The sequence below is a fragment of the Copidosoma floridanum genome, unplaced genomic scaffold, assembly GCF_036245765.1.
Source record: "Copidosoma floridanum isolate Cflo_tuat_1 unplaced genomic scaffold, Cflo_Japanese_pri ptg000008l, whole genome shotgun sequence".
In the NCBI taxonomy this organism is placed as follows: domain Eukaryota; kingdom Metazoa; phylum Arthropoda; class Insecta; order Hymenoptera; family Encyrtidae; genus Copidosoma; species Copidosoma floridanum.
Genome location: NW_028321885.1, coordinates 1,386,142 through 1,398,265, shown reverse-complemented (window position 1 = coordinate 1,398,265; position 12,124 = coordinate 1,386,142). Strand labels below are relative to the sequence as shown.

The window sequence follows — 12,124 nt, the reverse complement described above, 5'->3', positions numbered from 1 at the left end:
CTGACACGTTGCTATCCTCGTTGTCGTTGGTGCTTATACTCGACAGACTTCCTCTTCGTCCTTTGTCCGTTAGAAAGGACCATGGAACATTAAGCAGTTCCTGATGGCCATAAGCCATGTCTTGTTCCCCCCCCCCCTAGAATCCGTAGAAACTTCGACAGTCTTCCGGGCTTTCACCGGATCGGAACTGCCGGCGGATTCCCTCGAAAAGGTGTCTATATCCTAGGCATTTTTAAAATTTTGTTACTTCAATTATTCTTCGAATTGTACCGTCTGGGGTAGTAATTTTGCATCGACGTTTTCCGTTTTGGCATCTATTTAAGTGTCGTGCCAACCCCCGAAGGCCAGCACTACCCTTTTTTTTTTAAATAATTATTTGAAAAGGGTTAAAACCAGGATAGCAGTTCTGTCTGTTACCAGAGAGAACCACTACTCGCTCGGGCCGGCCGGGAGTCGCCACTTTTCCTCAGTCTTACCCGCGGAGACTGCCCTGGCGTTGAGTAACAAGTCTAAGAATGGTGTTCGTGTGCAATGTATGTATTGAAACGTTCGATATCTTACCTTTAAACGCACACACTGGAATTATTAAATAAGAAGGGGGATGAAAGGACAACACCGAGGAATGGTGAAGGTCGCTGGTCACTATCAACTCGATTTAACAGATTAAGCGAACCCGGAAGGGTGAAGGAATAACCCAAATAATTATTTATGAATAAAAATAACTCCGTTTTACCAATAAGGACGCTAATGGATTATAATTATGACAAACAATTTATTTATGAAATATTTGCGTTGTAAGTATTTCCGAAGATTATGAAATAGTTAATAATGATATTAATCAACTCATGAAATAAAAGAAAGAAAGAGATTTATACAAAGTGTTGTAAGGCGCGCAACAAATGACTGCTAACAAAAACTCGATTAAAATGAGAGGCCTCATAGCCTTCCAAGCAAGGAAGTCAAAGTTAGTGTGCCAGGTCATTCTTCTAGCTGCAACATAAAACTTCGGTTTAAGGGCGGCATATGAATCTTCGCTGTCCTTGTTTATGATACCAATGCGCCAGAAAAAGAGACAGGTAGTCGCTTTAAGTCACATACTGTAATTCTCCCATGTAGTACTAGCGTTAGGCTCGGTGACTGCAGCGCGGGCGACGGTACGGGATGTGCTGCGTAGCAAGCTCCCAGAGAATTACCTACTTGATGCGCGAGTACGCTTGATATTTATGAGCGCCTAATTTTAAACTTACATCGTAACAAACAAAACAAAATGTATCTATTTTAAAGAAGTTATATGACCGATGGTCACAGTGTATGTTGGTGCACTACGGTCATCCCAGCGAGACGAGCTACTGGTGTACAGTCCCACGATCACGCAGACAACCCGACAAAACGAGCTGGTGGCGTGTGGCGGGTCCTTTTCCGGGCTTGCGTGGAGGCCTGGTGGCGGATAAAGCCAGACGATGTGGCCCAAGTAAGTCTGGGTAACGACATCTGATATGGCTGTACGCCTCATAAAAAAAAAAAAGTGGTTGGCCAACTAATCCAGGCTTACTACCACTGAGGAGGCTATACGGTGGCACCTTAGTGCCTTACAACAGCCCTTGTTGTTGGGTTGTCTGCGCGGTCGTGGGACTGTACACCTGCCGCTTGTCTTGCTGGGATGACCATTGTGTACCAACATATACATACATAACACACGAACACCATTCTTACACTTGTTACTCAACGCCAGGGCAGCCTCCGTGGGTGAGACTGAGGGAGAGTGACGACTCCCAGCCGGCCCAAGCAAGTAGCGACTCTCTCTGGTAACAAAAAGGGCTGCTGCCCTGATTTCAACCTTTTTCGCATACTCATTTCTATAAAAAAAGGGTAGTGCTGGCCCTCGCGGGTCGTAACGACATTACAAAAGATGCCAATATGAAAAATGTCGATGCAAAACTTGTACCCCAGGCGGTAACCTCTCAGAGAGAGACCGCCGGCAGTTCCGAACCAGTAAAATCCTGGGTGACTGTCGCAGGCCCCACGGATTCTGGGGGAGGGCCACAAAGACGTGTCTCATGGCCATCAGGGACGGCTTAATGTTCCATGACCCTTTTCTAACAGACAAAGGACGAAGATGAAGTCTGTCGAGTATAAGCACTAACGACACCGAGGATAGCGACGTGTCAGTATTTAGCCATCAGACCCAGGAGGAGCTTGCCTCTTTAAAAGAAAGTGGTGCTAAGCTCAGAGTAAAGCGACAGCAATTGGTTAATAAAGTCCAATCAGCAACGAAAGATATTACGGAGAAGGTACAATTAATAAACGATAAGTACGGCAACACAGCGAATGCTGTTAAGAAAGGGCTCAAAGTCACGCTTAAACACCTTTAAGAGGCGAAGGTGCTAAGAAAAGGCTTACTTTATGAAAAAGAAGTGTGTGTAAACGCTTGGAAGTTGTCGTTTGAATCCTTGCAGAGGAGGGAACAAAGGCGAAATAATTTCCGACGGCATGTACAGAAACAAACCCTGAACACTGCCCTTAAGGAAATAGAACGAAGTAAAAGAAACAGGAGCCCGTCGGACAGCCCTGAGAAACGCCAGCACACTATGTCTTTAAAGAAAAAGAAAACAGGTGGTGGCAAACAAGAAGAAATTCCCCAGAATGACAAAACAAGCCAGAAGAAGAAGGTAGACGCCACAACAACAGTAGTAGTGAAGATGGCTGAAGGACAGACCTTTGCAACGGTGCTGAAGACGATGAAGGCGAACTTTGAACTTGATAAGGCTAACGTGGCAGTCCAAAGTGTTGTTACTACAAAAAAACGAGACATACTTATTAAGGCCAAAGGTGTAGAGAATGCTACTGCATTCTCACAGCAAATTGAAAAGTCGGTAGCCAGACAAGGTTCTGTCAAAATGAGCAGCAAAAAAGGGATTTTGGAGGTCCGAGACCTAGATGCCATTGTAGAGAAAGATGAGGTTAAAAAGGCTTTCACTAGGACTTTTTGACTTAAGAGCTAGGAGCCAGAAGTAGCTCTCTTGAAGCCAAATACCAGAGGACAGAGGCTGGCTTCAATAAAGGTGGACGAAGCAACTGCCAGACAAGTAGAAGAGGAAGGCAGGTTACGAGTTGGCTTCGTAAGCTGCCGAATACGAAGAAGAATTGAATTAACAAGATGTTTTAAATGCCTGTGATATGAACACGTCTTAGGCAACTGTAGAGAAGAAAACAGATCAATGCTTTGCTTCCGGTGTGGAAGTTTAAACCACCGGAAAAAAGAGTGTCCAGGCCCAGCACGGTACTTCCTTTGCCTAACAACGGACAACAAGCACGAAGCAGGCAGCGGAAGCTGCCCTCTTTTTAGAAGAGCCCTAAAAGTGCTCAGGGATAAGGCCCAAGCAGGATCAAAATAAGGCAGAAAGGCCTTGAGTTGAAAGACAGGCTTATGTGGACCCACGCTGCACTGGGTACTTTTCACCTATCAGCAAGGGAAAGCATTAAGCTTATAGTGGTGCTGGCCAAGTAGGAGGCCTACTACGAAGCGTTTGACAAGGTGCTGGTCCTAAGGGACCCCGAGTCTTTTTTAGGACTCGAGAGTATCAGCACCTCTAGCAAATGGTGGCGAGCTAGCTCGTTAATGCTGTGGGACGCGATGGTCTCCCTTGTGGCTCCACCCTGAAGTAATGCTAACGCGGTTCCAGGGTTGATTAAAAGTCACGCGGCATGGGGGAAGGTTTTAGTGGGTATGGGTGGTCTAATGAAAAAAATCCACTGAGTCTCACATTACCGATGTCCCTGCGGTATGCCTCAATGCATTTGCTCTCCTTTCACAAAAAAAAAAAAAAAAAAAAACTACTGGTGTTGCTGCTACTTTTGCTACTACTGCTGCTACTACTCCTGCTTACTCCAAACAATTTTTCCAAGGAGACTTAGGTAACACACAGACAAACGAGGAAAGGCTTAGAACGATATCAGTTTAGAATTTGTACTTACTCATTTGTAGAATTTTTCTTAGTAAACAAAGAGAATAATTTGAAAGATCTTACCTTTTATCTTTGTGATAATTTATAGCCTTTGCAACAAGAATTGCAACCATGGGTCGAAGAGCTTTACCCTGCCCTCCAAAATAATATGTAGCTATAGTTCTTAATTCCTCATTTTGAGTGTTACTCACTAATTCCTGCAATAAAAATAAAATAGTGTATTAAGAATGCTTACAGTCCATTTTAATTTTTATTTAAATATTTATTAAGCAATTCTAAATTGCTTTGGTGGTGTAAATTAAGATCCTTAACTTTCTTAAACTATAAAACAGTATAAAAAATGCAATACGTTTCTGGTTTCCATAAAAACACTCAACAAATAAAAAGATAAGCAACAAAAAAAGAGAATATAAAAATAAATGCATTGCTATAATAAAAGAAAGCATTTGTAAATATAAGTATGAATAAAATATAAACATTAATCATTTAACAACTAATACTTTTAAAAAAAATTCAGGTGATCTTGTATAGCATGCTATTTTTTCAAAATAAAAATGTGCTACATGAAGTTAAGATTAAAATAATTATAGATTGTTTGCTTTTTTTATAGCTGGTAAGCATCAAAATAATTACTAATTATTCATTTTCTGGTACAACTTTTCCACAGTTGTGCCCCTCTAGAAAATTTAGACATTATAAAAGATGTTCCATATTCTCCAAAAATGGGATATATTTTTCACATTATTTAAGACGTATTCGAGGCCGCCTTAAATAATTGTGCATTAAACAAAAAATACTAATCATACTTTACATCACAAACAGTTACTTATTCAATTTTTTAGAATACAAATATTCGTAAAAAAAGCAATTTCAGTAGAATAAAAAAAAAAAAAATTACGTTAGAATACAAACCATGAACTCTAAGATCACAAAACAAACACATGTATAACACACGTATAAGATACCTGCTGTGGAATAGTATTACCAAACATGCCAGTGAATTTCACTTCAGGACGTTGATCACACATTAGTTTTTAATATATACTATTGGAAGATCCAACTTATATTTATTGTAGCACTAGCGGACCCCCATCTCGGCTTCGCCCGAGACTTACTAAATGGAACACCGTAGTGTGTTGACATGCAATGTGAAACGTTTTTAGTGAGAAATTTTACACGTATTCCTGACACTTCTCACAACAAAAATCTTTTCATTAAAAACATATTTGTTCGCAATCCATACAGTTTATCAGGTCAAATAATAAACTGTAAGAATTAAAAAAAATTTATAATTATGCTTAAAAGTACCGTGCGTTCCTGATACCAAAAAATAATCGTTGGCCATGAGAAGCGGTTGATTTACAGTTTCTCCCGTATAATTTACGAAAAGGGCAACTTTTCGAAGCTGTTAAGATTTTAAACTCCCAAAAAATATACAGTAGTTTTCACGGTTAGCGATTACAACGGTTTTAGCGACTTGCTTGATATATTAGTAAAATCAAAAATACCCACAAAAAATTGAAAATCATTCACCTGTACCATTTATACACGTGTCATTTAAAAAAACCTCAATTCAATGTGTAACAATATGAATGAACTACATTAAGTTGTATTTATAAATGAAATAATAAAAATACTAACTCATATAATGTATAATCAAACCAAATTATGTATTGTACGGAGAAATAATATTAAAATTAGAGATGTAGTTATTTTTAGGTCCATGCCTAGTAGACACCCAACACCTCCTCATGTCACTACACGCCACCCTACTAGCGCATCATACAAAATCACGTGAAATTGCACTTGTTTATACGTCATTAAAAAATAAATAAAAATAAAATAAATGCCGTCTTGCCCTGTCCCACACCAACCCTCACCACCCGGCAGAGATATATGCCAGTAAAGAGAGATGTTTGCCCTATAAGAGACCTTAAGTACGAGACTTGTGTCCGATAATTCTTTCAATAGAATTTAAAGTACATGTAAGTCTTGGAAAAAACATCCTGTTGTACCACTTTGTCTTTAAAAATTCCAATTTTACTTAATTTTAGTTTATATTTCATACATTGATTAGAAAGACTTTTCTTTTGGGTCAAAGTAGTGTTGGTTTTGTGCATGGAGCATGCATAGGATGGAATCCCACTTATATATACATGTTTATTCTAAGGATTCCAGCCAAAGACGTTAGAGGAGGCTATTGAAGCAGTCATCGCTGTAGACAACGAGTTAAGTCTCCACCAGCCAATGATAGAGCAAAAGAAGAGATTCAGGGCAAATAACACTGAGAGGCGGTATGATGCCATAGTGGGCCTTATCAGCAGTGTCGCGCCCGTCAGTAAGTCAGGTATGGACAAGTGGAATGGTGTGGATGATGTAAAATATTGTTTAGATTGCTGAGAGCATGGTGCACACTCTACTAGCGAGTGTGAAAAATTGTAGCATAATGCTAAAAAGGCCAAGATTAAAAATTAGAACGTTGACGAGGAATCAAAAGAAAGAATAAAAGAAGAAGAATGGTATGATAGAAAAGTAGCATACAATGATTTTTACCGTCAGTACGAAAACGGTAGGAATTTTGGTAGATAGCAAGAAAACTATGGTAAGATCCCTTATAATCAAGGCAGTTGTTACAAGGGAAAAAAATATCATTACAACAGTAATAATTATTACAATAATAACAACAGTTATATTAATTATGGTAAGAATAATTATAATTACAGAAAAGAAGGTAGTAATTACAATAGATATGACCACAGGAAGGATGATTATCGTGACAGGCAAAATAAGCAGTACTGTAACCGGGATAATAGCAGGGAGGATTATGGGGGAAATAATTTTAACAAACAATATGCTAGGATAAACAACTCGAAAACCGGGTACCTAAACTCGCAGGATGTTCGACGCGATCCCTAATCATCGAAGAGGACAGCGCAATAAATAAAAAGATTCTTAAAAGAAATTTAAGAGCGATCAAGAAGGGTGTGGAAAATAGTAAGCATTAGGTGTCGGAGACTGATGCCACGACATGTACAGATGAGGTAGATGCCGATGACAAAAGATCGATGGATACTTCGTCGGGAAGCAAATGAAACAACACACGCTTGTTGTCATGTCACACAAAATACAATGAGAAATTATCCATGGAATCCGAACGCAACAAAAAGGCTATAATGAAACGATGCAAGAGTGAGAAAAAAATTCTATGGCTGAGAGAAAAAATGAGCAGGAGCTATTTCGCACGGTAAAAATAAATTCATTTAAGAGAGGATACACACCACCTACAGTAGTTCTAAGAAGCCTTTGTATAAACGAAGGTATGAAATTTTATGCCAATACGGGCGAAAATCTCAATAATCAAGGAGAATTGTCTCAATGTTGGAGTAGCGTTAAACGGTAAGGGAAATTAAAAATAAAAGGTGTAACGCACAGAGCTCGCCAAACTTTGAGACCCTTGAGATTACCCCTAGGAGATTTTCTGTGTACCCTACACGTGTGACCCCATGACTTTTCCATAAAGGCGGAAGGTATCACAAGATAGGATATTTTTAAGTCGTACAACGGCCACGTTATGCCAAAAGAATATACTTAAGTTAAATGGAACTGAAATTCCGATAGAAAAATCCGCAAGTTTTGGAATTGTGCCAAGAACAAGGCAAGTTATATATGCGTGTATAAAAGAGTTGCACAGAAAAATTAAAGTGGGCTGAGTTACGCTACAGAAACTTGGAGAGAGCATTTTGTTGGGTAATTTTATCGCAATGAACAACAATAGTAGAGTGTATACCGAACGTTTAAACATACCAAATAAAACGATAAATATACCAGTTCCAGTAGTGGACTTGTTGGAGTGCGAGACTACAAATAAAGCTGACTCATTTGACGTTAATGGTGATGACGTAGAAGCATTAGAGAGAGCCTTTATACGAATGTTTAAGGCAGCTGAAAACGGGGGGTTGTGATAAAGATGGCCATGACAACGAAAATACTCAGACAGTTGAGGAAAACATTAAAACAGTCGGCTTTAGAAACAGGAAAGCTTGAGGTGACAAAATAATAGAGTTGGTCGATTTATCGAAGAAGAGAAAAAACATGTACGAGGGCTTATAGATGTTGACCCTTATGTTTTTGGACTCGATGGGAGACAACTGAAAGCCCCAAATATTCTAAAACATGGGATAAACACGACTACACATAATCCTGTAGTAAGTTAAAAAAAGTAAAAGTTAAGATTAAGAAGTTACTTGAACAAGGCATAATAAAGCCTTCAGACTCGCCATACAGCTCAAACATTAGGATCGTCCCAAAAAATGCAGGACCAAACGGCGAAAAATGCTGGCAGGTGGTAACGGATTTTAGGCAACTCAACGAGATAACAGTAGGTAGTTTAAATGAAAAAGTAGACTTATTATGTACTGTCGATCTTCACTTTATTCGTTAAAAACGTGTTACAGCTGTTTCGGTATCACAGTACCTTCGTCAGACAGATGTGCATCAAGACTTAATAATATACAGCATTCTATCAAGAATATACACGCTGCGCCGTGGTCGACAATCAGATAACAGGGGCGATACACATACATACATTCACACATTCATACGTACACACACAAATACATACATTTCATAGGTAAATTTTACTGTAGCTTTATTTCACTCGATGAATTATCACCATTGTTGTTATCCATGCTCAACATAATATTAATTATGTAGCAAATGTAACAAGCAATTGCACAAATTTGAAGGTTGTACCTATTCGCCTTGGTAGTGTAGGGTTCTAGTCCCGGTATATATATATATGTCGTCATGGGAGAAGGTGCTGAAATGAGCAGAGAGACCTTGTATATGAGTGTGTGCTTTATTTACTGTTATGACATGTGCGCCATGAGGGGAGCCGACCGATGCCAAAGAAAAGGGCACATAGCGGACCGCTTAATAAAAGTGTAAGCGAAGTATAAATAAATGGATTACAACGGGATACACAGACGAAAGAAAGAATCGGAAATGGCCCGGGATTAAACGAAAAGATACTTCGTGCGGATCACTACAGATAAATAAAAACCCATCGGGGAATGAAAGTACAATAAAATGTATAATGGGCTATTATACTGATAAAGGTGAAAAGATTTAAAATAAAACAGAAGGTAAAAATATAACCAAACGTAGTTTAGAACATAACTGCAGGGAGCCGAAAAAAAGTTTTTAACTTATGGAGAAACTTTCGGTAGAAATACCAGGTAAATGCTTATTCGACTCACTTATTTTTTCCTGTGACTTGCAATTGATATCGCGGGAACTAAGTAATATACTACAGTGTTCGAAAGAAAAAATGTGTGTTCCAACCCATAGGAGGTCCTGCGACCTGATACAGAGTATGGTAATGATGACTGCATTTTTCTGTTGGTGTAAGAATTCAGGAAGAATGTTTGTATACATCTACAAGGCACTAAGAAGGGAATGAAATGTGAAATTTCGAAGGTTTCACGATAAACGACAATGAGAAGTATATACACTTGCATCTTGTTAATAACCAATTCAGGCCACTCGTTACCATAAGCAAACAAAGCGAAGAGGAAAGAAACCAAGTGGAAAAGGGATCGTTGGTCAGTGACGAATCAGACGCTGATATGAATTGGAAAAATGAGGTAAGCAAGCCAGTGGGGGAAAAAGAGAAAGGGGATAAAGAAACGAAGAATAATGAAAATGACTCCATGAATGAGGGTGTTCATGATGATAGGGACACGCCCCCACCCGATCTATCACCAGCCCTCAACACTTTAAGTATCTCAGACTCACTAAATAATGAGAGTGAAAAGGAGGCCGGCTTAAACAAGGCCAGACTGGAATCGAAAAGTGAACCAGAAAATGCAAGCCTCGAAGAAAGAGTATTATCATAGCTCATAAAGTACAGAGTATGCAGAACACGGTTACCACATAAAAAACCACCGTGGCTACCGGAAAAGAACTTAAATATTTAGCTATTTTAAAGAATTTAACGGGCAAAAGATCATTCGTTCCATTATTTAGATAATCTAGTATTCGCAACACTGACATAAAACGTACCTGATACAGAAACGATGGACGCCCTTTGTGAGCGCGGATACATATTGCGAATGTATATTAAGTCACATTTCAAAGATACTGCTCTAAAATCGGATATTAAGAAATTCATTACGTCACTCAAGGCACTCGTAATGATTAATAAAATAAAATCGATAGGAGTCATACGTAACTTGTCAATACTCAACATGAACCCATGAAGCAACTACGTGGAGCAATTCGAAGAAATTTTTAAGAACCTTAAGATCACAGCGACCTTTTACATAAACACCTTAGTTGTACCACCAGTGGATCAAAGATATAAGGTTATTAAGGAGTACCATGAATCAATAATCAGGGATCATAAAGGAGTGAACAAAACCTACAATAATGTAAGGAGGGACTATTATTGGAGGAACATGAAGGTCGCTGTAAGGCAATCTATACTTGGGTGCAGGTCATGTCAGACTTAGAAACTAGTATGTGTAGAAATAAAGCAAGCTATGCTTATTACAGACACGCCTAGCAGACCATTTGAAAAAATCTCAATTGACTATTACGGATCAATTACTAAGCCTTCAACGAACGGCTATACACGTATTCTATAAATACAGGATTGGCTAACTAAGTTTATTATATTAATACCAGTTCAGAAAAGCAACAGCTGAAGAAACGGTAAAAGCCTTCACGAATTATAACCAGACGGAAGGACGCATTAAATGAACAAAACAACGGATGAGTTTATGCGATTATTCAGAATTGAAAAACTTGAGCGCACGGCATTTCATCCTTAGAGCAATGGGGCAATTAAATGCATGCACCACCTTCTAACGGAATATTTAAAAGCTTATCTTAGTGAGACTAAAAAATTGGACAAATTACTGCCGTTGTGTATGCTCGGCATACACAATACTTCGGAGCACAAGAGTAGAGACTTCACACCTTACGAGCTTATATTCGGCAGACAGGCAAAGCTCCTGTCAAGCCTCAAGAAGCCAGAGGTGGGCCAAACATATACAGAGTTACTAGAACAAATAATGGAGATGCTCGCGCAATTACAAACATTGGCAGCAATAGCCCAAACACAAAACAAATACCGATCAAAATACTACTATGGCAGGACGCTGAACACAAATTTTTTTATGGAAGGTGAAATGATATATGTACTAAAGGTGCTGTCTAACGGAAAATTGGATTGTCGATACGAGCGGTCGTACGATATAGTCGATATTGATTACAGAAACCATTATGTGAAATTACAGAGAAAAAAAGAAACACGAATTTCACATGTGGACAAAACAAAAAAAGCTTGTGTACTAAGAGGCCCATGTCCAAGGTACAGCGAGATTATAACAAGAGAAGAGAAAGAAAAGTGACAGGGATCAAGAGGCATCAGAACCGACTAAAACGAACTTGCTCCCTACCTTGATAGTTACTTACGGATCATAGAATTATAGACGAAAAGGGGATAGAAACAGACGTGAAAATTGATACTTCTTTTTTTGGAAACTTTTTTTTTCACGGTCCCCAAACGCACCTTGCAATATAAAAGAATAGTGAATAAGGATTAAAGAATGCTCAGAATACTTACAGAAAACACGTGAATAAAAATGAATAGTTTTAATACAGAAAAAAAAGATAAAATAGCTCTGTGTATTAGAAGGGAAGAAAGAGAAGAATATTTAAGTCAAAATTTGTATACGGCAAATGGCCATACATCCAACTTTCGGGAAGACAAGTCATTGTATGGATAAGTCTATCATATTTTTCATTCTTTAAGAATGAATTGTTAGGAACAATAAGGGACATTATTTATAATAACAAAATTATACGTTCCATTCAAAATTATAGGCAAAAAAGCTATCGTGTCTCCATGTAAACAAAAAAAACCATGTTAAAAAAAATAACAAAATCAAGAGAAAAACGTCAGTAACAATAGAAAAAAATTAAACAACAACATATTTACAAATATACTTACGGGTGAATGTAGCCCACCTCAGGTCTATGTAATTAGCAGATTACATATTAATACAACTAAAGGATGTGAAATATGTGAAATAAAAAAAATTATATTTTTATTTTAATTTAAATGATGAAGAAATACAGTTGCAGTTTAAAGT

General features: G+C 38.4%; 1 protein-coding gene across 2 annotated transcripts in view; it reads right to left on the bottom strand.

The window, feature by feature from the left end:
- The window catches only part of qless (decaprenyl diphosphate synthase subunit 1 qless), a 698,431-nt gene that overhangs the window by 408,051 nt on the left and 278,256 nt on the right, over positions 1 to 12,124 (bottom strand). For both annotated transcript variants that reach the window (XM_089589211.1, XM_089589210.1), the window contains exon 3: positions 4,029 to 4,162. In XM_089589211.1, the coding sequence (XP_089445337.1) occupies positions 4,029 to 4,162 (134 nt within the window). The remainder of the gene's footprint in view (positions 1 to 4,028; positions 4,163 to 12,124) is intronic.